This window comes from Xiphophorus hellerii, chromosome 8 (assembly GCF_003331165.1).
Source record: "Xiphophorus hellerii strain 12219 chromosome 8, Xiphophorus_hellerii-4.1, whole genome shotgun sequence".
NCBI lineage: Eukaryota > Metazoa > Chordata > Actinopteri > Cyprinodontiformes > Poeciliidae > Xiphophorus > Xiphophorus hellerii.
In genome coordinates, this window is record NC_045679.1 from 8585055 (window position 1) to 8612155 (window position 27101).

The 27101-nt window shown below is 37.5% G+C and overlaps 1 protein-coding gene across 12 annotated transcripts in view; it reads right to left on the minus strand.

The window, feature by feature from the left end:
* The window catches only part of vav2 (vav 2 guanine nucleotide exchange factor), a 208407-nt gene that overhangs the window by 27195 nt on the left and 154111 nt on the right, over window positions 1-27101 (minus strand). For 8 of the 12 annotated variants that reach the window (XM_032569929.1, XM_032569928.1, XM_032569931.1 and 5 more), the window contains 6 exons: window positions 18448-18553; window positions 15909-15923; window positions 13636-13734; window positions 11639-11707; window positions 10128-10228; window positions 502-601 (listed from right to left, as the gene is read on the minus strand). In XM_032569929.1, coding sequence (XP_032425820.1) covers window positions 502-601; window positions 10128-10228; window positions 11639-11707; window positions 13636-13734; window positions 15909-15923; window positions 18448-18553 — 490 coding nt within the window. The remainder of the gene's footprint in view (window positions 1-501; window positions 602-10127; window positions 10229-11638; window positions 11708-13635; window positions 13735-15908; window positions 15924-18447; window positions 18554-27101) is intronic. The other 4 variants (XM_032569939.1, XM_032569932.1, XM_032569940.1 and 1 more) reach the window with 1 other exon arrangement.

Genomic DNA, 27101 nt, shown 5'->3' on the forward strand with positions numbered 1-27101 from the left:
TTTGTGATTTAGTTCATTTTCATTAACTTTATTAACTTTGCAGCCAATTGCATTTCATCTGAACACTCTTTATAGCAGCCAGACGCAAAGCTGATTGGAACAATAAAAACAAAAGTAGTGAAGTTTGTAAATGAACTTTGAAGCTGTATGCAGCAATCTTTACTTTCTGGATTCAACAGACAATACATATAAAATCACTGCATACCTTTTCTTTTTTCCCCATCATTGCTTGTACTCTCACACACACACACACACACACAGTTAATAATATTAATTCCATAAAACACAATATTTTCTGTTTGTTTTTCTTTGTTTTGTGTTTTTTCATGAATGTAGTCTTGTACTCTGATGTAAAATAAATCTTTATTTTTAAAACACAATCAGTTCATAATTTTTGCATTCATAATCAGTCAAATGAACTGAATCCCACCTGCAAGTTTATTGTAATTTCTTTAAACAAAAGTCTGCATAGTTAATACTGAACTCCTAAAAGTAGCTTACCTCCACTTTAATTTTCACGTCCTCCCGTGTTGCTATTAGCTCATCCAGTGTCTTCTGGGCGTTCTCCATGTGGCTGCAGTACTGACCGTAGATCAGCAACCTGAGGCGGGAACAAATCTTTGCATTAATCCAAACTGTCACGCCTCATCATCCTTTCAGGATTCAGCGGGAAAAGGACACGTTAAAGGAAGTGAGGTGCATGTGTGTTTGACCTTCCTGTCAGTTCTGTTCACATGAAGTGGACACAGAACTCACACAGACACACACAATATGCATGAATCTTAGCGTGGGACGGACAGTAAAGTGGGGGAAATTAATTCATGTGAATACTCATAGTTCCTTTACCTTTGAGGCTCCCAACATTTTCTCCTGAGGGACCCCTTCTTACACCATAAATAGCAATAGAGCACAACCATATCCAAGAACCAAAAGAAAGCTAACATACTGACTGATTTTTTTTAAGCATTAGCAAGACTCAGATCTCTCTATCTTTTTTTTTTGTCCCTTTGCTCTCACTCTGAACCAGCCTGATGACAGGTGAGTTTTAACACAGCCTGGGTTTGGTAATTCCTCGCTAAGATGCTTCCTATTATAAGCAGGCTCTGTGCAAACGCCAGGAAAAAGGAAATAATTTGATCCCAAATTGTTGTTTTAGAAAGTTCCACAAATGAATTCTCCCTCCTAGTACATAAAGAGGGTCAGTCCTTTAATTTGATCACAGAATATGATGTGGTACTACTATCTTTGTACAATTTAATTTGAATAAAACACAAAAATGTGAGTGGAGGTTCACATTATTCCAGTTTAATCCATTAGTATGTTATCACTCAGTATATGAACAGACAAATATATTGGCATCCCTGTCAAAAATTTATAAAAACTCACAGAAATATTATTCCTTTATTGCAGTAAAATAATCACAACCTCTAATTTGAGCACATTTGTTGAGGATACAACTTTTGTACCCTAAAAATGGATTGGAGTTTCCCATTTCCCCTCGGGTAAATACATGATGTGACACAGAGGGTAATTTATTTTAGCCTATGGCCACAGGGCATTTTATACTGGTCCCACACATAAAATGAGTTGGAAAAGAAGACCAGAAAAATAAAATCTCCAAAATTCTGTTAAGAGGACTGTAGAAAAGAGCGGCATTCAAATGTTTAGCTATGTCATGAAAACATCTGTAGGACCTGAACTAGAACTGCGCCAATGTGACAATCCCAAACATAAGACCAAATAAACACAGACATTGGTCACCAGGGGGCTGAACCTGATTGTTGACAAAATTCACCAAAAAATATTACATAAGTGATGGATTTATACTCTTAATGCCTGTTGATGAATATTCAGCACATACCAAGGAGCACATTTTAAGACTTTTTACTGCCATCTTATGATCAGAGTTATGTGCTAAATTATCTAAATTACATTCCAAATAATAATTTATTACAAATTTCCTCTGACAAAAAAACACAGAACCTTTACTTTTCTATATAATTGTTCATAATTCCAGATAAATAACTTTTTAACGTTGGGTATTTTCCAGCATGAGATAATGCTTCTGTAATGAAAGCTAATTAAATTTTAAGACTTTCTGAATATCTTTACCATGAAAACTAATAAATATTTCAACATCTATAAGTACAAAACAAATGTACGTTAGTTTTAAGGCCTCTTGTCCAGGCAGGCCTGCTAAGGTTGGGGTTTTCTGTTCTGCCCTCACCGTCACATTTTTTAATTAAACTGAAAAATCTAATCTATAAATAACCTAATGCAATATTCATCTCAATCTGACGCAAATTGAAACATCACTTGAAACAGACGAGATTGTGACTGAGATCTCTGCGGCCGTCCTCTGAGACTGAATTTGCATGCTTGAGCTACAATATGAGGCTTAATAAGAACTAATGCGGCTCTTTGGAATGTCTGAAATGTTTAAGATACAATATCAGAGATAAAAGAGAGATCACTGTCTGACTCCATAATTAGCTCTGAACTGCTCTGTGATTCCCGGCCTCCAGGCTGTGTGCCGCACATTCGTTTTAAGATTAATAACACAGTTCCAGAGGTCAGTTTAAGAGACGTTTACCACCACAGGGGGGGCAGATAAATGATTGTGTGAATAAATGTGTTCTGATTAGAAAAGTAAAGCAGGCTGAACTCGAGGCAGTGTTCGTCAGGGTGGCATCTTACTGCCAACAAATTGTAATCACAGAGCTCTAATGAAAGGCATATTTCCTGTTATCAGTGTGAGAGGAAAAATATCCCGTCGTTCCAAGCGGTGCTTCATTAGACGGTACAATGGGACACTGACACAGATCTGGGATGGTTCAGCTGGGAGCGAGTTCAAAGTCATCTTGCCTGGAGGACGCTGCTACACGTGGCACACATTGGAAGTAGGTCGTTGGCACGGCTGGCGCGATACTCCACCCCTCGCCCCTTCAACAGAGCTGGCAAGGCTCTCAAACTGAATCTTGAGAAGGGTGAGTTGGAGATGAGCACTGGCATTCTGGAGTCTAATCAAGCTCTTCGTAGATACCCGAGAGCAAGATATCTGCAAACTGGAGGCGTAGCTGCAAAATTCTGTATGCCATGCGCTTCATTTTTACTATTTTTACCTTACAGATGTGGGCAACTTTGTTGAAACTGTTGAGAAATATGCAGTTTAAAAGTTTCACAAGGTCGCTGCACACAGGGATCGCTCAGAGTCCTGGTCTCTCTCTCATGGGACGCATTCGCACCAGCCGTGTTTAGTCCGCTTTAATCGAACTCCGGCTCGTTTGCCTGGGAAGTCCAATACATTTGTGGAGAAATGAATGTGCAATCAAAACTAAAAGCAAAGTCCACCTAAAAATCTAGGTCTCATTTTGGTTAAATGAAACCTAGTGCGGTTCGAATGAATATGTAGATGCAAGCAGAAATGAGTTATTCTGGGTAAATACAACCAAAAACGTGAGTCTAGTACGAGAGACAAATGGCTTGTAGTGTCTTACCAAATACAAGCGCTAAAATCTGACACCACTTGAATTTTTGCTTACATTTTGAGAAGCAGAAAGTTGCGTTCATGTTTTCCTGAGAGAAAATTTCTTTCAGTAGTTTGTAGTGTAGCGCAACCACAGGCGAGGAGGGGAACAGTTTTTTCAAACGATTTAGTTTAGAGGTGGGAAAGCAAACTGCAGCAGATGAAAATGTAACGGTAGAATCGACCAAATTATCATGTAAAAACACTCATTCTCTGTTCTTTTCACCTCAGCCTAAAGGTATTCTAAAAGATTTAGCTGCAAAATCAATCTATGTGAGACTTATTTTGGGTTTGATGAAGCATTACTGTTGATTTGGCCAGGATCTATAATGCCTCGTTAGCTGTTTTCAGGAAGAAACCACCAGATTCCTGCTTGAAATGATCTTGAATATCAAATATCTCATGATGCCATGAGATCTAAAAGCTCCCAGGAATTTTCTCTGGAAGAAATAAATGCCTTTTCAATCTGTTGTGCTTTTCAATAGGCAAACAGGATTTTTTGTAGCAGAAAAGTTCAAACTTAGCCTCAGTTTAATTCAGCAAACTTCACTTATTTACATTTGTAATTCCTTAAAAGTGAACCATTTACCATCCTCCTCACTACGTGTGATGAAAAGACAAACTTCTCACCCAGTCTGGTGGTTAAACAAAATGGCTTCTGAGACAAAACTTTAAATAAAGTCATAAATAGAAAAAATAGAAATGTTTTAGCTACAGTTCATTCAAAGGAATTGATTAGGGTAATAATAGTTTTTTCAACAGTATTCTATCCTAAAACAGTTATGAACTGAGATGAACTCAGGATGCCCGTCTGTTTTTTTTTGTTAGTTTTTTCATTTCCTTTGCCCACATGTTTTATATGCAAGATAAGATCAGTGTATTATTTCTCTAAGACCCACAATATTAATCATGCTACTCCTGTTATGATGTTATGACCCAATTTGTTTTTAAGATGCGCTTTAATAATTTACAATAAACATGCTGTAAGATTTATTTCAAAATGTTTGTGGTTAAAATTAGACTGCAGTGTGATTTCCTGGCTGCTCCCAAAGCACAAAAGTGCAAACTCACGAATCTCCATTATTGATGTGAAAGCATGTCCACATAAATAATTTCACACTGGAAATCTTCCTAAAATGTTCAGGCTGCAAAATGGGACCAGGCTGCCAGAGGTAGAGTCCTGAACTACGAGATTCCCCAAAACGAATCCAAACTTCTCTCCGAAAAGTTTATTGAAATGTGATCAAGAGGATCCAATAAGATCTCGATTAGGACTGGATCTACGCTCCCTCAGCTCCGGCTCCGTTGGAACTGTAATTGAGATTAATGGGCGGCCTTGACCGGCTATAAGACAGCAGATGGAGCATGAAATGTTGCACAGACCAAAGATAGAAATTATAGAATGAATGATCAGGACATAATGGGACATGAAGGTCTTATTTTAAGACGTTTGAAGTCAGCCCTCTAACGCATTTCTTCAAATTTTGTTTTTTATGTCACACCTAAATGTTTCAGATCATCAATTTTAATTTCAAAGATAACTTACCGGTAAATGGTTTCTCTTAATAAAAAATGCATTTAGAATTTTATTGCTGTTCACTGACATTAAAACGTAAAAAATCTTGATCTGAAACCTTTTACTTTGTCATGGAAGTAAATCTATAAGCGGTGAATAGATTTTCCCAGCAGATTACATCAAAAATACGACAACAAAAAACATTACTGGAGGTGAAGCAGTGAAGTTGGAAACAGCATCATGCTCAAAATGTGAGTTTAATTCTTGTTCTCATTCAGCTCTCTCCAAAGGAGCCCATTGTCACAGTTTTTGATTTGCGGCTCATTTAATTGATTTATTGCTTTTGCAGCTGTGGGCAGCTGTTTACAAGCCACAAGAAACTTATTGTATGCTTTTCTTCTGGGCTTCTAATAGTTTGAGTTCAATACCTGCTTAAATAGAAAATAATTATACAGGGAATTCAGAGAAGAACGCAGTCTGTCGTCTCACGCTTTGTCCTCTTGTTTTTCTTTAACAAGTCAGTTTAACAAAAGCACTAATGGTGAGTGGAAAGGGCAGCTTGGAAAGAAAATAAAAACAGAATTCAGAGCAAATCCTGAGTTAGAAATAATAATAAAAAAATCACTTTTATATAATTCAAAATACTAAGAGATGATAGAGAAGTAGAGTGCTGCTCCCTTTTGCAGAAAATATTGGTGTAACTCTTCTTGCTGTACATTTTCTTTAAAATAGACAGACGTTGTTGCTACCTTTTAAGATGCTCTTTTTGAATAAAGCTTTCTTGCTCATTTTCAGGTCGGAAGATGAGCTTATTTTATCAGATGTTTGATTTTTGCTTGTTAAGACACTTGACTCTGACCTATGGCTGATTAGACATTAAAATCAAGGAAGAAACCAGCGTTATGCCAACACACAATTTAGCAAACAAGTTCAGACACAGCTATTGGAAACACACCCAGATTAGTTCATATCTTCCATGCATTTCAGTAGATTAGAAGATATGGACTTTAACTAGATCACAACAAATATAAAACCTCTATGAATCTCATAATGTCATCTCAAAAAGAAGGAAAAGTGTGTCTCTATATTGTAATAAAATGATTTGGGATAAGAAGGAAAACTTTGCTTTCTAAGAACATCATGAAGGTCAGAATTAAATATGTCAGACAGTAAATTGCAAAAATATCTTTTTAGATACTGAAAGTTCCAGCTGTTATGGATAAATGGGCAGATATATTTACTCTCAAAACATTTAAAGAACTGCGTAAAATTAAAACAAGCAAAATTATCCAGGCAGAGATTGGAACATAGGTCTTAGGTGCATCTCTCAGGTTACGAGTCAACTCCTTATCGGATTCATACAGGCTCTTACAGGTTTTTAAAAAAATTTCATCTGCTGTAAACGTAGTTTTTCTTGCACACCTTTCTCATTTTTGTTAAGCACATTCTACAGAAAAAGCTGCTCAGTTAAATAAATAAAAGTTTAAAGAGCTTCAGAAATTCAGGTTCACTATCGATCAAGATGACTTTAAAAGGTTACAAGAGAATATAGTGTGTGGTGCTGCAGCTTTTATGTGCTTTTCTTATATAATTGAACAAATGTTTATCATCTTCTTCACTGAATTGAAAGTAGCCAGTAACCAGGCAGGAATTATATAAAAGAATTAAAAGATAATGAGAGGCTTTGTGTTTAGGGAAGAAAATAAAGCCAAAGTTTTGGTCATAAATTCAGCTGCCAAATGTTCACAAGTGCCGTTAGAAGTCCTATAGCTGTCCAGCTGGCAATATCGGTCTGCAGAAAACAGAAATGTTGGGAGTTTTCCTTTGGGCTTTGCAGAAGCAGTTAAAACTTCTCCTCTTCCTCCTGCTGTGTGCGTCTCTTCCATGACGAGAAAGCTGCTGCGCACGTTATTCCACCAGAAACACAATTTCGGGGTAACTGTGCCCTGGGCATCCGCCCTCACCCTAGCAGAGCAGCAAGCTGAGTCAGGCGACGGAGGAATTCTGGTGAGCAAACCAGAAGTGACAAGCTGTGGAAGCAGCTAATATTCAGAGACACATGGCACTGGGACCCCCTCACCTCCACTCAGCCTTCCCAGCAAACAGCAAATGGTGGAGAACGTAGAGCAAAGGCCCTCTTTAAAGAGGCTCACAGAGCCACTATGATTAGGCCCCCGCCTGCATATCTGTGAGCCAGATTACTCCGGAAATGAGTTCTGGAATGTTGCAAATGAGTATATCAACAAGAGGCTATTTAGATGCCCATTTAGTTTATGGAGCTTCCTCTGAGTGCACTTTTCCATTCCGCCTCAGTCTGGCTGTTTAAAAGCTGGGAAGATAAACCGGTGACATTTTCAGCATGGCTGCCGGTTCAATGACAAGCACACAAAAAGGCCTTTTCATCTTTTGCACCAACACGAGGAAAAAAGATACAAGCACATTGTCGTAAAGGTCACAGAGACTTACAAGCACAGATAACCAAATTAATTATGCCAGACCCCGTCCTCAGGAAACCCGCCGAGGTGCCGGAGGAGAGCTTTGCCGGTTCAAATCCCCTCGGTTACGGCTGTTTATCACCACGGAGACGCAAGATGCACCGGCGGCTTGAAATGAGGAAGGTACGCATGTCAATCACCTGTAAGTGGTGAAAGACCAGGATGGAGAGCATCTGCAAATCAAATGAATCATTTTCTTAAAATAACCCTGCGTCACATTTCAGAGAATGTCACTGAAAGGTAAACGGGAACAATGACTGGCGTGTCATCAGCACATCAGTCTATGAATAGAGAGGAAATGTTTGGTTGCTTGAAACTTCTAATTTCAGCAAAGACTGCATGTGAGTATGATACTTTAAACAAAACACTCAATATTCACTGCACTTGGTAGCCAGGTGTGTTTTCAGTGTCTGGTGTATTTGAGACTTCTAATAATCTTTATTTGTCACTGTATGGCCACAGTAATGAACATTCATAATGTCCATAGATTACATATAAATGGATGAATCAGGACAGATATTATTAATCAGATTAATCACGATGAATCAATTACTGAAATAATCATCAACTAATTTAGTAATGAATAAATAATTAACTAGAGTACACAAACTCCAAAATAGCCATTTGCTAAAGGAGCATCAAACTCAAAACTGTACAAATATACGTATATACACTTTGCATTTAAGAAAAAAGAAAAAAAAACCTTCTTTCTCCAAAAATGTATTTTAAGGAAACAAAATTACTTTACCTAGTTCAAACTCTGTTAAAAAAATAAAACAGACTATTAAGTCTCCTTTGTAATCTAATTATTCTCTAGTTATAAAAAAATAATTAGAGAATAATTAGCGCTACACTGTGCTGATGCTAAATCAAGTGGAAAGGTCTGAAGTTTTCACATGTTGATGATACAAAAATGCTTTTTAGCTGTAGATGCATCATTTGCTATAAATGATCACATGTACACTAAGGAAATTAATGTTAGGCATTAAAATATTTACTTTCTGATGTGTTAATTTGCATCTTTTAATGTAACTCCAATATTCTATAAAAAGGGTTAAGTGGTTAAATAAAAAATTAGCAGAATTTGCCCATTCCCACTCACCCCCAAATTAATCGATTTATCGACAGAAAAATTAATTGCTAAAATAATAGTTAGTTGCAGCCCTAATATAGATATTTGGTTGAAACTTTACGGCTGTCTGGTTTCAAGCTGTAGTGAATCAGTGGACAGCTTTTTAAAAACAAATGTAACGCCTTATTACCTGGGAAAACATCTCAGGAATAATGAGTTATAGGCTGGAAGCAACAGGAAATCAGGATCACTGCTCACAGAAGTATTTTAGTACTTATGTATGTAAGAACACCCCGACACACACACACACACGCACACGCAGAGCAGTGAGTGACTCATTCCTGCGGTAATGGCCGCATTATTCGAGGAGGCTCCCGTTTTCTGTGGGTGCGTATAGAATCATGACCGAAACCAGAACCCATCATCACCATCATTACCATTACCAACGAAGCCGTTGCACTCAGAGCAGCAGGGAGGCAAATCACCGCTCCCGTCAGGGGTGCAAATTATCCACACGCTGCTCTTCAGCTGGGAAAGGTGGAGATCAAAGAGAAATCCCCAGTTTGCAACAAACCCCCAGGTTTCCTTCAGACTTACCTTGTGTTTTCCCACATCCACAGAGAAGTCAAATAATTGAGACATAATTGCTTTTTGAAGCAAATGATGCATTCTGATTGTTCTTAGAGTTTGCAATTGTCCCTGAAATAAAAATTCTCAGTGTTTCAAGTTAATACGTAAATGAGGAAGAGCAGGTTTTTAAATTTAATTTTGTTTATTTTGGTTCCATTATTTAGAAAGTGACGTAAAATGTTAAGTAGACAGGATTCAATAGTGACCAAAATTGCTACATTTGTTACATTTTTAGTTGATGCAGTTCACATTGACATTGCACTGCGTCAAACTATCAAAAGCCTTTTGAAAAGCCTGTTCACTGCCTCACCTGTGGTGGCGCTGCACCAAAAACTACTGAAGGAAACGACAAGAAAACGTCCGAAGAAGATACTGAATGAGCACAACTTCCTTCTACGCAAACTGTAAAGAAAAATGGAGTGACGTCAGATTTTAGTGGTTGTAGGATTTCTCTTTTTTGGTTAAAGATCATGAGCCATTTCTCTCACTAGTCCTAGACTTGTGTGTTTAGTTACAGCTGCACAATATTTATGCAAAGAATAATAAATTGTGATGATAAGAGAGAGAAAAGATTTACATGAATGACAGGCTAAGTGCTGCTGCTTTGTCAACCTTTGCTGAAAAGAGAAACAATTGGCTTCATGCTCGCTCAGCTTTTTTTGCACACAACTTGATTTATTTATTTTTAAGTGACTTATTCTTTGTGTACTAATCCCATCAATGGGCGGTTTGGTCTCGGATACTCATCTTAGTGCAGTCTCATAGAGTTGAAAGGATAGAAAAAGGCCTCTATCATTGTGTTGTAACTGGATTTCATTGCTCTGGGTCCTGAGCACAAAAGAACGCGACATGAGGTCAAACACTTGGCGCGGATTACAGGATACCAACCTTTCTTTGAAGTCGAGGAAGATCTTTCCAAGACCGCTTCCTCCGCTGACCATGTTCAGATCGATGGCTCGCAGAAGGGCAAAGTGGACCCGGATTATATCCTAGGAAAACAACACAATAAACAACAGAACAGGTTGACATATCTGTATTACATGTAAAAGCAGAAAGAGGAATCTATACTGAGTTCTACAGTATTGGACATCAATATTTGATGTTACTATTGCCATATTGGCAAAACACATACAGTGGACTTTGAGGGTTTAACAAAGAAAAAGAAAACACTAAAACTCCCTCTAAAACTGCTTAGAACTGCCTATTTTAATAGTTCAAACACCAAATATACTTTAATTATCACAAAAAAGCACAGGGAAATTGTCTTAGCAGTAGCGCAGAAGGTAATATCAGACGTTTTCCTTACCTCTGTTAATTGGAGGTTCAGCAAAGACAAGGAAAATGAATGGTGGTCCTCGATTTTTAACCTTTTTCTAGATTAAATGCTGCTTTTTCAGTAAAATTGCAACATATAAAGTGATCTAAGCAATAAATGTAAGATAATTCCACAACGCAACAGAGAGGTTGAGGACTCAACATGTCTCAGATAAAAGCAGATCAAACAGAAGGCTAAGTTTTCCAACTGAAGATCAGATCCAACACAATCACTACATGGTTTGCTAATCAGAGTAAAAATGCTGGTCAGAGCCTGAGCAAAACCTGAGTTTTATCCCAATCTGACACTCACCACCATAATGTTTTACACCTACACTGGATTCACAACTGAGAACTTTTATATCTCTGAGTAGGATGCCGGTTTGTTACATTTCCGAGATATATTTCAGTCAAACAAGAGTTTTCCTGAATGCCTCCTTCTTGCTGGAGACTTTGCTATTAGTATTTTTACATTGGGTGCACATTGTTTTCCACACTGATGTCCAAGTTTGGTGTTCCAGACATAATGTTGCCACAGATGCTTTTTTTAATATACATTTTCTGCGGGAATGAGTATAACTATCATGAGCTCAATTTGTAATAATGATGATTTACGACTATTTAACAATTGGCATGAAAAGCACAATTTTACCAGATGTGAACAAAGTCAAACATGTTGGAGGTGCTTTGGAGCAATGAGTAATGACCTGTTTTCTAAACCTACAATCTAGAAAAAAAAGCTGATTCAGGTTCGATAAAAAATGTAACAATTTTGCTTTAAAGAATCTTTTGCTTGGCATATTGAGCCACTGCTAAAATACAAAATTTTTCCATCGTTCAGTCCAGCTCATACATCCATCACTGACGACAATGTATGAAAAAAAGAATCTTCTGTTTTCCTTTGGTGCTGTTTTGAAAACGGATATTTGCTTTATATATGAAACTATAAATTATGTATCAGGGTAGAGTACAGAAACAATAACATGCCATGTCAGTCAATCAGCTGCACACCCCATTATTCACCTGTCAGAGGCATGCAGACATGCTGTAAATTCAGATTTTTCTTCACCTGACCGCGTACTCACCTCCAGGTTGACAAAAATAGCCTCCATTTCTTGCAAACTCAAGACGTGCTTCAACGGGATCATGTAATTCTTCAAGGGGAGAGAGGAACGAATCAGAACATGCTTTACACGAAAAAACCTCATTTTCTCAGCAGTCTTAACGTCAGAGTTTGCATTTCTTTCTTCGAAAGAGATCAATTCAAGCTTTTAGCACAAATCAATATTACACAACATGGTAAAAAGACAGGCAACATATATCAGGCCATTTACTAAATGGAAATAACACTTAGTGAGCTAGCGCTACATGGAGACGCAGTGCTGCTGCAGACGACAGGAAAAAACCTGCCTGTTATTTTCCACAGCTCTACTTTATGGCCGCCACATTTCATCATCATAATGATAACAAATAGATCAACTAAGAAGCAACATAAAAAACGACAGCCTTTATGAACCCCAACTCAATTAAGCTTTACGAGTCCTCTGATCACGAGAGGCACATTTGTTCTCATTCACTCTCACGTTGGTCTAATGTGGGGAAAAACACAGGATGCACATTTGCTTTAATGAAATTAGCAGAGCGGATGATTTGTGGCGCTCAGAAGAAATCTGCCAACGACGAAAGTGATGAGTTAGCAGTGCCGATCTCAACAGAGGTTTATCATCACACCAAGAGAACTGGAGTGTTTGTGTCTGTTTTGCATGAAAGTTGCTTGACTTTACCAGTTTGTTTTGCAAAAAGAATGTGTGAGGAATGCAGGAAAGATGTGTGAAATAACTGGAATATTTTTGAATGTCTCATAGAGCTCTGTTCAACCCAGTATTTAAAAATGAAAAGTTTATGGTTGGACTGCAAATCTACTGAAAGATGTACTGTATGTTCACCTAAACTGACAGGCCAGGCAAGGAGAGCTTTATGAAAGAAAACAAATATAAAAGACAGGTCAAACTTGGAGAAAAACCTGCTGGAGGCTACAAAAAAACCTCAAGGCTGGGGTTAGGGTTCATCTTCCAACACGACAGTCACCCTAAACATCCAGCCAGAGCTGCAATGAAATGTCTTAGATCAAAGTATATTCACATTTTCATCCAGTCTGACTGAAGTTGAGCTATAGAAGATCAATCAAGAATGTATTTCTGTAGCTGGTAGAGAAATCCCCAAGTTCACTCGAACTGCACCTGAAGTTGATTCTTCAAAGTATTGACTCATCAATGATGAACACCAATGAATGACACATTTTTATGTTTTATTTGTTTAAATACTAAAAATTATTTACCCAGCTCCTTGAATTCAAAAGTATATGGAATTTTAAATCCTCATAAATTGCACTGATGTATTATCAGACTTTGCTCTTGCATTATAATGAGATTTAATATAAATCAAGCTATTCCTTTGGCAACTCTTGGCACCTATAATGTGCACTTAAAGCACCAGGAATAACTGTCTCCCCTGAGGGCTCAGCCAATAATAACCATATTGATCAGTTCCGTGACATTTGTGCTCCCAAATGAATTGGCCGACATTTCCATGCTGACACACAGCTGAGGGGCATCAGGCGCCGACAACAAGGAGGCAGCAAACAGGAACCCAGAGTAAGTATGAAAACACTCACTATCTGTACGATCAACAGTTGTGGACAAAAGTTTGGCATGATATAAGTTTAACCTTTTTTTCTGAAGAGAAATACCTGCAGAACATTACCCTGAAGTTGTTTTTCTTTTTAATATTGATTCATTTTAGCTGTTTATCTGAACCTTTAGAGACATATGAAGACAGATACAAAGTCAGCCTTCTATCACCTGATGAATAATTCCAGGATAAAAGGACTAATGTTTATGCAAAAACTAGGAAATTGTTTATTTTTAGTCGATATGTGTTTGTGTATGAGTCTGTGGGTATATTTTCATCAATTACATTTTAATTTGTGCACCAGAGTCTTCATGTATGCCACTGAATGAGTGAATGAGAACTTCTGAGCCAAACTGCAACTCTCAGCAGACTAGTCAACGTAAGAACTCACCTTCTCAATGTCCTCTAAAGTCTTGTAGTACTTAGCTTCAGTCTCTTGGATCTCAACTAAGCAGCAGTTCCTCTTGTCATCTTCTGTCATACCCATTTTCTAGAAAATACAAAGAAAAAAACGAATTATATTATTTTAAATACACAGTGAACTTGTTGAAGTAACTGGGATTTAAAATAAACATGTTTAGGGATGTTGCTGGTTGTAGTAAATTTATGCTGAAGCCTTTTCAGGAGTTTCCACAGTTTTCACATAAAAAGCTTGTCCTTTTAACCAGGATATAATCTTGCCATGCACAAAACATCTTGCCATGTGTTAAAACTCTGAACAGATTTTATGGGATGAAACATTGATGAGATTGGCATGAAACCCACACAGTTTCATACCCAGTGGTTTCATACTAGATTTCTGCTGTAAAATGCCATTTCGCGTTGTGCCAGGTAAACTGGATTACCTAACAGATTATAATGAAAGTCTACCTTAAGGTAAAGAGTCATTAATATTTATTGTGTTGTTGAGACAACTAAAAAATTTAATATTAGACTTCTTAAAGTTGCAGACGCTTCATCTTTCATTGGCTGAAAGAGCGTCAAAACTTGTTTTCCAAAATAATTCTCAAAATTAACAATACCTTTTATCTTTGACCTTTTTGTTATTCTTCTTCTCAAAACTATGTAAGAGATGCAAAAATGAATGCCCATAAATACACATTCTGCAAGGCTAAGGTTTAAACTCAAGATTAGCCTTGAGGTTACATAACCTCAGATCCTTCCTAAAAAGTATTTCTTTACTTCTTTTTTCTTTCTATACTAGCTTGTTTTCTGACTTGCAGGAAAATGTGCTGACAGCGTGTTTCTCCCACCGAGTTTAGCTGTAAAGAAACGGTTCTGACAAGCCAGAAGTTCATTTCATTTCATATGATTCGAGAATTTATTTTCCCAAAGGTAGAGTACATCCAGGCTTCTTTCACTTTATTTTGGGCTCTCTGCCACATTGCCTTTTTGGAGGATGACTTCTGTTTAGCAACTTGAGTAAACAGCCCTGAGCGCTGCATCGATTCATAAAAGCACTAGAGACCAAACTTGATCAAAGAAGCGATTTAAATCATAGCTGCTGTTGGCGCTCTAGTTATGATTAAGGCTCCATTTTTCTCTGCTCAGCTTGGCAGGTCACCAAAACTTTTGATTGGGTTGCGTTAGAAGGGTTGAACCAAGTTCAAGTTATAAAAACACTGCTGAAGAATCTAAAGCAGTTTTTGGTTCTTTAATGTCATCCCTTTGGCTACAGATTCAATGAAGTATGTGACTCCTGCCTTTGACATGGTGGATCATAGTATTTAATCATTCTGCAGGTTTTTGTGGAGTGGTTCAGTTCGTACCAGCCTGAGAGAACAAACTGTGTTGTTTTAAATGATTTCAGGATCGTGTCACATGGTGTCACACAGGGCTTGATATTTGTGCCACTGCAATTTTCTTTGTATTTCATGGGCTTCACTAATATTCCAAAGAAGCATAAAATTGATTCTTGTTGTTACACAGATGATACCCCCACATACAGTACACAGGGTGACTGCTTCATGAAATCACTGAGCGACTGCATAGTTCACTGATCATAGTCTGAAAATCAGTCGACAATCAACCTGTGCTTGGTCAGTAAAAATAAAGAAAACAAAGAGAATCTGAATAAATGTAGGAAATTGACTGATTTCCACACACAACTTAGCCAACAGCTCTGTAAAATCCACAGAGCATTGGAACAAAAACATACAGATTTAATTTGAACACATTTTTATCTGGTGCGCACTTGAAGCAGCTAAACTTAAGAGGAAGATAAAGAAGAACTAGGGGAGCCATCTGGACCAGATTTGGCCATTGACAATAAGAAACCTGGAGCTAACAATGCTTAAAGAAGAAGAAAAAGAAAGTCCAGTCCAGGCTTCAGTCCAGCATGTAATTAGAAAAACAGAAAGAGAGGCAGGGCACGAAGCCAGCACAACAAAGTTTGTGTCCGTCTTTGTTGTGGCAGTGGGTGGTGTTCGCTGACATCACTTAACACTGCAGTCACTGAGCTGAAGTCACAGGCCCTGAGTCAGACGTTCAACCAGATGGGGTCTCCCCCGCCACCATGCATGGGTCACTAACCCTAATCGGCGGGTCATTCTCGTGGGATGCTGTGTGTTTGAAATGAAGTGATGAGGGGAAGTTAGCTGATGGGGAGAAGGAGGTTGGAGGAGAGAAGAGGGGGAGTTGAGTCACAAGCACAGCACCACTCACCTGCATGTATCTGATCTGCAGCATGAGAAGGGCAAAGCAAGTGACAAGTTTATATCACCAAGTGTGAAATAGACAATAAATGGAAAGCTGCATCATCATCTGGTCTTTGCAGTGTCTGTCGATCATCACAATGCATCCGATAAACTCTGCAAAGAACAGATGTATCCTCAAGCACTGAGCTTATGATAATATAAGCTTATGTAATGTTGCAAAAGATTTCATACACTACAACCACAAACCTCAATTTATTTCTGAAAGAATTTTAAGAGACACAAAATAGTGGATAATTCTCATTTCCAGTCTCCCTACGTCGATTCTTAAAGAAGCACCTTTGGTACAGTTACAGCTGTTCGTCTGTTGGGGTTTGTACATCTGAAGACTAACATATTCACACATTCCTCTTTGCAAGATAGTTCCAGTTCAGTCGTATTGGATGGAGAACTGCTTGTCACATATCCGCAGATGGATATAGGTCTGAATTTTGAATTTCGGCTCAGGAATAATCTGCAATCTAAACAATTCCCCTGCAAACTCTGCCTGGTCTCAAGTCTTTTGCAGAATCTTCTGGATCTCCCCTATATTTAGCTCTAGTAGATGACTTTGCTATCATCTAAACATCAGCTGTTTTAGGTGAACTTTGTTCTTGCTTAAAAGGACAGTGAACATGGAATAATGAATCAAGTAGAATCTTGCAGATAGGGGTTGTGCAAATTACCACAGACCCAAAACATAAGGGATTTTCACATTTATATTTTGAAAAAGAAATGCAAATGTGTTTGTCTACAAATGCATTTTTCACAATAAGTGGAGGATATGAGTCACTTTCTTTGAAAGTTGACGTGTCTTGCTGTTGTTCCTTGGCCTTCATGGTGATGATGTTTGTTTACAAATGTTCTTTACTAAACCTCTGACGCCTTCATGAAACTATTGTAATAATAACAAGACTAAATCACACACAGATGGACTCTGTTTACTAATGAGGTGACTTCTCGAGGCTTGCACTGGATTTAATTTGAGGGTACTAGTTAAAGGAGGGTAAGTAGAAAAGCTCACCCTATTTAATTTGTGAAAAACGTTGATGAACCTATAACTTTCTCTCCACTTAAGGAAAATCCAACATACTGTGTAGTTGCATCCGACATTAAGGTTTGTGATTATTGTGACAAAAGGTAAAAAAAAAAAAATCAAAGTCTGTGAATACATTCGCAAGGTAGAGCATAATGGAATACGGGATTTTACCTTAATGGAAAAAGAAAATAATGCAAAACGAAAACACAGTCAAAGCAGGAGATTTCAATCTACTGGCTTCTTACTCACAATCATTACTGGGTTTGTGTGAAACCAAGGCTCAAGAATGCAGCACACGCTCATAATCTTACTGTCTATACCTCGTTTCTGAACTGATGATGATACAAGTCAAAGTAAAAGAAAATGCTACAGGAGTTAAGACAATATGTTGTCATCCCACTTTGGTTGTGTGTTTATGCTTCCTTCTAATTAATGTCAGCAGCAGGTTGAAAACGATAAATTCACAAGGTGGAAAGAAATCTTGTAGTTCACAGATAGCCATAGTTTAAAGATACTGCGCCTAAAAACACACACAGAGCTGTTTACATTTACAGTCAATTATGCTGCAAATGTGTCAAAAGTCTTAAAATAAACTTTTATTGCAGTAGCATAAGTTCACACAGAATATTTTATGAAAATCCAACCTTTAATTTTACCGATACCAACAGAAGATTGAGGGTAGCAAAATTCCATGTTAGAGTAAAAGCTTTCAACAAAACAAAGAACGATTTCTCTCTTGTTCTCATTATTCTCCTGAAAACACAAAGATGAACTTTATTCTGTATTCTGGCAGAGGCAAACTTTTTTTTCCCAGTATCCTGGAATTACTGGTTTGAAAGGGAAACAGGCCCACATTATCACTATAGGCTTGAGTTGCTTTTCCACATACTTAAAAAAAAAAATGCCACAAGCAGTTATGAACGGGTTCCAACTCCAACCCAGCAGTCCACCCTTACAATGCATTTTGCCTCGGTGTTATACTATAATGCAATTTAAAAAACAAATCATTAAAAATTTTGACTTCTTTATAAAATTCCCCAAATATTTTCAAAATAGTAATTTCTTTTTCTCACTGATTAAGTTGTACTTTAGCTAAAGTTTAATTTGTTTTCTCTTCAGCTTCTAGGATTAGTGCAGCACTTCAAGATACATTAATTATAAGCTTAAAAAAAACATCTTTACCAGGGCTAATTGGTTTTGCAAAGGAAAAGTCTAGATCTATTAACTCATCATGCCCTCTGTGGTTCTGTAGCTAATTAAGCCCATGATGAGGATTGGTTGTCAGTTTTTATGGCAAAGAGATGTCAACTGGTCAGCATGCGTTACATGTTATAGTGAATTGCAAAGACTTTTATTTTTCAAAGATTGTTTTTTGTCTAGTGTGCATGCTGACGATGCTGGAAATCTTGTGTGAAAACATGCATCAGGTAATCAGCGACTGACAAAAGGGCCTTTTATACAAAGATCTCACCATGGGTTGTCGTACTTCCACCTTAATGATGTCCTCATAAATGTCGTCGCCGTCGTCCTCACATGGCACGCAGTCGTAGATGTCATCCTCACCCAGGTCATGTTCACTGAGGAGAGGAAAAACATGCCACAAGGTCAGATAAAAATCCCCATCCAACTGATAAAAAAGTAAAACTTTAAGACAGCCAACACACCCTGGGCTGTCAAATCAGAGCCATCTCATTATCTTTTACACATGAGGGCCAGAGGGGTGACGTGATTTTAATTTCTTTAATGATTTTGTTTCCGAGGAAGAGGACGCAGCACCCAGCATTTACAAACCCCTCCGAAGTGTTGGGCTCCCATGTGGCATTTCCCTTGAATCTGTTTATATTGTTTTGGCACCCAGCTAGCTAACTGACCTTTAATTAGGCCAGAAGCCAGCAGAGCAAAGACAGTTGCTGTGGAGAGGAGCGGCTGCTGCTCCTCATGCTGTCGGAGATTATACTGTGCCTTGCCTTGCACTGCAGGTGTAATTATTGCTCAGGAAAGGGACTTTAAGAGAAGATGCAAATCTCTTTCAAAGTCTTCTCCCCCCAAAAATTTGTATTTGAAAGGAATGAATGATGGTTTTTATGTTTGATGCCACAAATGTTGTTTCTTAAGTGTGTAAATCCAAACTCCTAGTTTAATTTCTCATAAATTCAATATTCTTTGGTGATTATTAAGTTTTCTAACCTGAGTCACAAGTTCAGCCTCAGCAAACATCCACCTTGTTTCTCTGTCCTGAAAGTTCAGGACTGGTTCAGGCGGCATAAGATTCTCACAGTGTCTTTAACTTTCTTTAAAATGCCACAAATTTACAGCTTCTAAGTATTTACCCAAAAATGTATGAAATCAGGGCTTTTATTTAAGGGCAACTCAGTATTTGCAGATCTTTCCATGGAATGTTACTCAAAATTACGAATAGATGGACAATTAGCCTATTCATAATTTTTTTTGTGTAAATCGTGTGGATATTATCCTGAAGAAAATGCTGGGTAAGTATCTGAAATACCTTGGTGCAATGGCATGCGACTGGCTGGTGTTTGCAAAGGAGCAAATGCAGAAGAGTCACTCAGTTCCCCTGGTGCTAATTGGCTGTACCTCCAAGAGGGCAGATGGTGGATGTTAGCTTCTGAGGTAGTGCTAACACAATTTCCACTGTGTCTAGTAAGAAACATTAAGATATATTTGGTGTTTGAACTATTAGAATAGATAGCTCTAAACATTCTTAGAGAGTAGTTTTTAGATTTTTGTGATTTGCAGACAATAGAAGGTGTCCACTGCATTTCTAATTCTGCCAAAAATATTACCACATTGATAAATACAGTTCAAATTAATTTTCTATTAATTTGATAATTAGAAGATGTAAAATGTTTACAAGCTAAAATAGTCTGGTAATTCTTAAGGTTATCTTCTGATGTAGAGCCTGCTATTTAACAGTCACGCTAATCGTAGCATGCTAACTGTAGCTTTAAAACAAAGTCTCATTAGGAAGAGTGACTGCAGTGACAGAAAATGTGGTAAACTTTTAAAGCATCATGTGGAGAACGGTAGCACTGGGTTACTAAGGCGGTCTGTAAGTTGTGGGTTCATGTTGTTTGATTCTCCAAAACTGGTTCCAGGTGACGACCTTCATCTGCTTTCAGAGCTACAATAATCCTCCTTTCACTGTCTGTATAAACATGAGGATAAGGAGAAGAAGAGTAGACGCATCTGCCCTCAATCAAAAACTCAGCTTTGCAATAATGCTCAAGTGACGTTGGTTTGAAGTTTTAATTGGGGTGTCTCAGTTCACTCTCAGTAATACGCTGCTTCTTTTTTCATTAAGTCAAAACGGCTCAAGTTGAATACTGACGAGGCTGCGTGGGAGGACAGTATCCAGCTCATGCTGTCCTATCAGCATGTCCTCTCCCAGCGGTGGGACTACAAGACCACTCTCACAGATGCTGGATGGCAGAGAGGTTACGGTGAGGCACACTCTCAACTTAATTTTGCTCTATTATCCGCGGGAGGTTATGGACATATTTTTGACCTATGAAGAGATCTAAGAGAGGAAACTTCTCCTGGGAGAAGATGGAGGAGAAATCTAAGACTAAGTGCTCTTTTATACAGTAGGATATGATAATAAAGTATAGCTCAACAAAATAAAAATACATAAAAATTAGACAGTCAATATCGACCCGCTTCTTATCCTTAGCTTTACTCTTGAATCTGTCTTTATGTACACTGGTAGTTCTGCATCTGCAGCATCTTTATCTATTTGTCATGTCTTTCTTCATCTTTTCAGTTAGTAATTTCATCATCAATTCATTTAAATTTTTTTTAATGACACTCAAAATCACCAGCGATGCATAGTCTGGATTATTCGGCTTGGATGTGATCTTAATATATGAATGTCAATTGGTTGTTTCATTCAAACTCTTCCTTATACACCTAGATTTAGATTGTATTACCTCTTTTATTTAAAAATTGAACTTTTATAGGGGAACTTTTGTCTTCCACAGGGTACTATGTTCGATGCAGAGCATCTTGCAAAGGTTTCCACAACTTCTGAAGTTCAAGGAAAACAATATCACTCATCCAGACTCTTACATTGTAGATCTGGTTGTATTATTCAGTGTTGCACTTGTTCTAATCGATTCAAATGTTGTGCTTCAATGTAGAGACAACGTGTTTATGGGGATGTATAATGTCAGTTTTTCACCACACACAGCGTTTTGCGTTTAGATCATGTAAATTAAATTTGGTAATCACTTGACCGGTGAACCTACTTCCAAGTTGTTACTGTGTCTAATACACCACAAATAAAATATGCTAAATACAATTTAGCACAGTTTTGAGATTTTCAGTTGTAAAACATTTGATAAAGTTTTCTTCCTCTAAAATTTTGCGCTACTCTGCTCTGGTTACATTACGCAATCTGTTGAGGTTTTTTGTTTTAACATTCGAGTTTTTTGAAAACCGTTGCAAAGCAAGTAGGTAATCGCATTTCCAGAAAAAATGATGAAACAATAAGAGCGCTGTGAATGCAGCAGGGCTAAATTTGTATAGCGATGTCCTACATACTGTATAATGTGTGTAAATATGTGATGATATGAGAAAGAGAAAAAACAAAGATTTATCTGTATAGGATGAATTTCCAAATCTGTTCTTCTGTTGGGCCTTTGTGAGCACTTATAAATAATTCACATGCATGTGGGCATGTTGGGGTGTGTAGGTGTGTGTTTTTGCATGTCTTAGCATGAAAATGCATTGGTGGGACATAGAGTGGGAAGAAAAGGACCTTAGGGCTCAGGAATTAGGGTCTAATTTTCTGTCTGATAAAACAATGACAAGCCAGAGGGTGTCCAGTGTGTTTGCATGCAATCGGTTTAGTCAGTGCTCCAGGCTTATGATGACATAGAGCTGCATCAGTAAGGAGGAGGAATGGACAATGATGCACTGTATGAGAGCTACAGTGCATATGTTTGATACAGCTGAGGTTTTTGTAAATCAAAAAATTATATAACATTTAGGTTTTTTTAAGTTAAAAAAGGTAGGTTTTGGTAAAAATGTGGCCTCAGACATGTAATAGGAGAGTATACAAAGAGTAAAGCAGCTCATGCCTCTAAATGAAAAGGAAAAGTTTGCAAAGATTGAATTTTAAAATATGGACGGCATTTATATTTATTTATTTTTGTGACAAGCTCTTTTTATTGCTTTATACAAGAGTATAAAATCTCCCGCAACTAAGATTCTAAAAAAAAAATGCAGCCCACTTGATCTGATTTAGTTAAAACACCTTATCTTATGCTGCCATGATCAAATAAAGCAGCTGTTAATGAAATATTGCATGTTTGGAATTCAATTCATTCATTCATTCATCATAAGATGCTTATAGAACGAAAGTTGTTACATGTTGCAAAAACAAATTGCAATAATTATTAGCATTTGCAATAATTGCTTATAATAATAATGATAATAATAAAAATTTAAGTACATAAACTATACTGCTCTAACATCTCAGGGCAGCCACAAATTTTGTTATCTCACAGGCTGCATTTAGCTTTGACACATTTGTGACGGTAAATTCCAGAATAAAGAGATGGTAGCACAACAAACTGAAACGGTAAAACAGACTGGGAGTGTGAAGGACAAAAAAACAGTACAAACAAGAACACTTGTTTGCTTAAATTGTTTGTTAGGAGGTTTACATCTATGAACATTCTTACAGTATTTCTCAAAATGTGTGTTTTCTTCTCTTTGGAACAGAAACTTTTGCAACATATACCGCCACCAAGTGGACTGGAGTGTAAAACTCTACACTAGCTTAGCTCAACTTCATTTGGGCTTGTGTACTCTGAATAAGCCATACAGACAATAAATAATGAAAGTGTATTTCACAGTAGTTTTTGGTTGGGTGTGCATATCTAACATAAAGTTTACGGATTATAAAAAGGCTGCAAAAGAGAACAAAGAGATTGCTCTAGCTGAAATTTATTTTGAAACAGAAATGCAACTTTAACTGATCCTCTTATACAAAAATTGGTAAAAAAAAAAAAAAAACACTCAGCTTTATTAGGTACATCTGGTTTACATCTGATTGGACCACAATTCTTCCTGCCACATATTCCACATGTAATCAGAAATATTCCTCTAGCACTAGGTCTACATTGACATGACAGGTACTGCAGAATGTTTGGCTGAACCGCATCCAAAATGAGAGAAATCTGGTGACTCTGAAGGTCACCGTAGCACATTGAAGTCACTGTCATGTTCAACAGATCACTTTGAGATGTTTCGTCTTTGATACTGAAAAATTCTGCTGATGAATCCTTGCCTTCAAGTTGTTTACTTCAAACTCCACCCTACCATCTGAAAGACGACTAAAATCAAGACCAGGAATTGTTTTTCCAAACAGTAAAAGTCCAATAGTGGTGATTCTGGTGTCTCAATTTCCGGTTCTTAGCTGGCAGAATTAGCCAGGTCGTCTGCTGCTTTCAAGGTCAATAAATGCGTTCAGAGATGGATTTCCTCAGACCCTGACTGCATGTGAGCAAAATGGCTGACAATTTATCTGCAAATAATGCTATTTTTAATCAGCTGCATTACTTTAAGATGACTTATTGCTTCCATAGAGAAATTTCTTTCAACTGTTCACTTTTGCAGGATCCCCCTTTTGTCTGAATCTAATAATACAAGTGTGTTACTATAAGTTACAGCTAATATTAACACCAAAATTGCTGCTCGTTTTATAAATGAAGAGGAAAACAATCAAATAGAGGAAGCCAGGAATAATTCACTAACTGCAGGTAAAAATATATGAATGCAATAAAGACAGTGTAAAAACAAACAAAAAGTCACAAAAATATAAACAATCACAACCAAAAAAGAAATATTAATATTTATACGTCTAAACACTGTACAAAAAAGAAGAATAAATCACAAATTGTGTAACTTTCCTATTTTGCAAGCTATTGACTTTTTTTTTTTTTGCCTGCCCAGGGGAATAACACACCAAAATAAACTGCTAAAGATGACACAAAGAGCTTGTGACAGTCCATGTTTGGGAATGGAAATCTATGTGTGCCTTTCGCAAAGGAAATAACTCCCCTGGCAACTGTGGCAGATCCTCCCCATTACATGCTTTGTCAACCTCAGGATGGAGCCATTCCAGACGGGGAGGACTTGGGAGTTAAGCGAGGTGATCATCTGGACGCCAGAGGGAAGAGGTAAGGACCAGGGTCGCCACATTAACCTCAGAGACCTCAATTAGACGAAGAAACAGATACCGGGTAGCAGAACGCAAACAGCGTGACCAACATTTACATGCCGGCGCTATGGAACATCCAAACCATCCACTTTACATCCGTTGCTTTTAGGTGAGCTCCTAATGATGGCTGCAGGCCTCAATCAACCTCACTCAACATGAGTTCAACTGACACAGCGTGTGCAATATGGAAATACTCTAACAACTGAAGTGACTTGTACTTAACCTTTAAATGATACTCAGTCAAGCAAAACATAATCTCTTGTGTTCATAGCTTCAGGTTAAGCTGCTGGATGTAGATTACTCATACAGGACCAATTCTTAACAAGTAGACTTCACAAATCATCAAGCAAGTCCACATCAAGAGTCCAAGCACCGCATTGTACTTTCTGAGGATGTAGGATCAGATTTTAAAATGATAGGAATATAAGCAGTAATTTCTGTTCTGGGGAGGTTGTGTCTGCGGAAAATCCTGGCTGAAAATCCCTCTGATTGTCTCCAGTCACATTAGCTGGACAAAACACAGGACACTCAATTAAAGTTTGTCTGTTTTCCTGACATACAGCTGTGGAAAAAGTTAGGAGACCACTGCAAAATTACCACTTTCTCTGATTTTACTCTTCATAGGTATATGTTTGAGTAAAATGAACATTGTTATTTTATTCTATGAACTACTGACCAGATGTCTTTGAGATTCCAAGCAACAATTCAGTATTTATTTGCAGGAAATGAGAAATGGTCAAAATAAGGAAAAGGATGCAGGACTTTCAGACCTCAAATAATACAAAGAAAACAAGTTCATATTCATTTACAAACAACAACACAAATGTTTTAACTCAGGAAGAGTTCAGAAATCAATATTTGGTGGAATAACCAAGAGGTTTTCAATGGGTTTCAGTGCAGTGGTTTCTTCATTTTTTCCAGAGCTGTATTTGGATAATTTTGAATAAATTTGAACAATAATGAAAAATTCCACAAACAAAATCTTTAAATTCTTTTTGTACAGTCTAGTGAAGTGCAGTTTCCAGTGCAGAATACACACTTGTCTCTTCAGGAGTCTATACTAGGAACATCGCTATGGGTTTCTGATGTTTAAACCTTCAATATTTAGTCCTGTATTGATGTGACTGAGAGTGAACAACAAAAGATCTGTCTGAGACCTTTAAATAACTACAGGTTTTAAGAGTTGAATATTGAGTCGAAATGATCATAAGTTTGAAACTGTATGATCATCAGTCATTTTTATCCTCTGTTCTTTAGGGAACTTGTGTATAAGGTGAAATGGCCAGTGAAAAGGCAAGATGTTGACAGATAGTCTTCATCACTCTTAATCAATGTGGCTCTGCAAAAAGTCAATGAAGCTTCCATGAACTGTAATTACTGGAGTTCTATTGAATATGAACACATCCCTAAAAGATCCATGCAGCTGCTTTTCAGGTTCGTTTTTCACTAAATAAATCCATGAAGACTCACTTGAGTAACATAAGAGTGATTGTTTTTACAAGGCATAACATTGTGACCACCTTATTAACCATCATGGTGTGATCCCCAACGCCTGCGAATATCAAACATGGAGAAGCACCATTTAGGTTTATACCTTCAGATCCAGAGAAACCTCTATACGTATAGAAACTGGGGAGTACTTATTCTTATTAAACGTGGGGAACCAATATTTAGTTTTATACTTTGATAGTAACCCAGAATAAGACTCACACATGGACACACATAAACTCCTACTGGTTTATAAATTATGAGTACTTATTCTTATGGCTAATCGAGAACAAACTTTATATCTAGAGAAACTGCTATTAGCTTAAATTGTGTAGTATTTTTGTCTTTTTTGTTACCTTCTTGTCATCCTTTTGGTTTGTTGTTTTGTTTGTATTTCCTTCTAAATCATTTAAAGTACTTTAAACTGCCTTGTTGCTGAAAATGTTCGTCCATTCATCAACATCATTCAGCAGTTGGTTTCAGTTTTTTTTTTTTTTTTTTTTTTACCCCCATGTTACTCACCAGTTTCAGGAGATTCTTAGCTTTGCCACAAAATTATTATTGCACTTTCCCACTGGCTTTTATTATTTACAATCAAAATTTGTGGTGGCAATATTGCTGTTTTATATCTTTCACAGTCTTGTTTTTTTACGGCTCCACATGTTCTCCCTGTGCACTGGTTTCCTCCTATGGGAAACAGATTGGCTTTACATCGATAAAACATGACTGTTATTACTGTGGAAAGATGATTATTGTCCCCATCATCCATTTTTCGCAGTTCAGTCATGGAGCCATCATAAATCACACATGCATCAATATTTCAGGCTAATTAATACGTCTTTGAGAGCGGGGTTATTGCTAGCATGACCTATGTGCTAAGCGTGTCCTACTGCATTAAGTGGAGGACCTGCTGATGAATCAATTATCCTCCTGTCCATTGGTGAGACAAAATGTTCCTCGTAAAAGGTCAAGTGCAGCCATATGGTGGAAGGGAATGATTAATTTAATAAGACCTGCCCTCTGCTCCTACAGTAAAGGTCACACACAGACCTTAGCTTGGTGACATCCCTGACCACTTAAGAAAACAAAGAACTCAACCCTCTGACTCAGTGAAGCTGCTGCTCTGGGTACCAAGGTTAATTTCAATCAATGTGTAGAATAGATTTTAGATGTTAAACACTGATTTAACCTTTCCTATAGGATGGCAAGTCCATCACCTGCTCAGTTCCTACGTTTATACTGTACACTGACTTCTGAAGGTATTTTGTTGATACAGCTTTTTAATTTTTTGTCGTAAGACAAACTGTCCATGTACAAACTCTCAACTGATGACCAGTCAGGTGGGCACGTTAGCCAATATTCATGATTCTGGGAAGCAAAACCTGCAACCA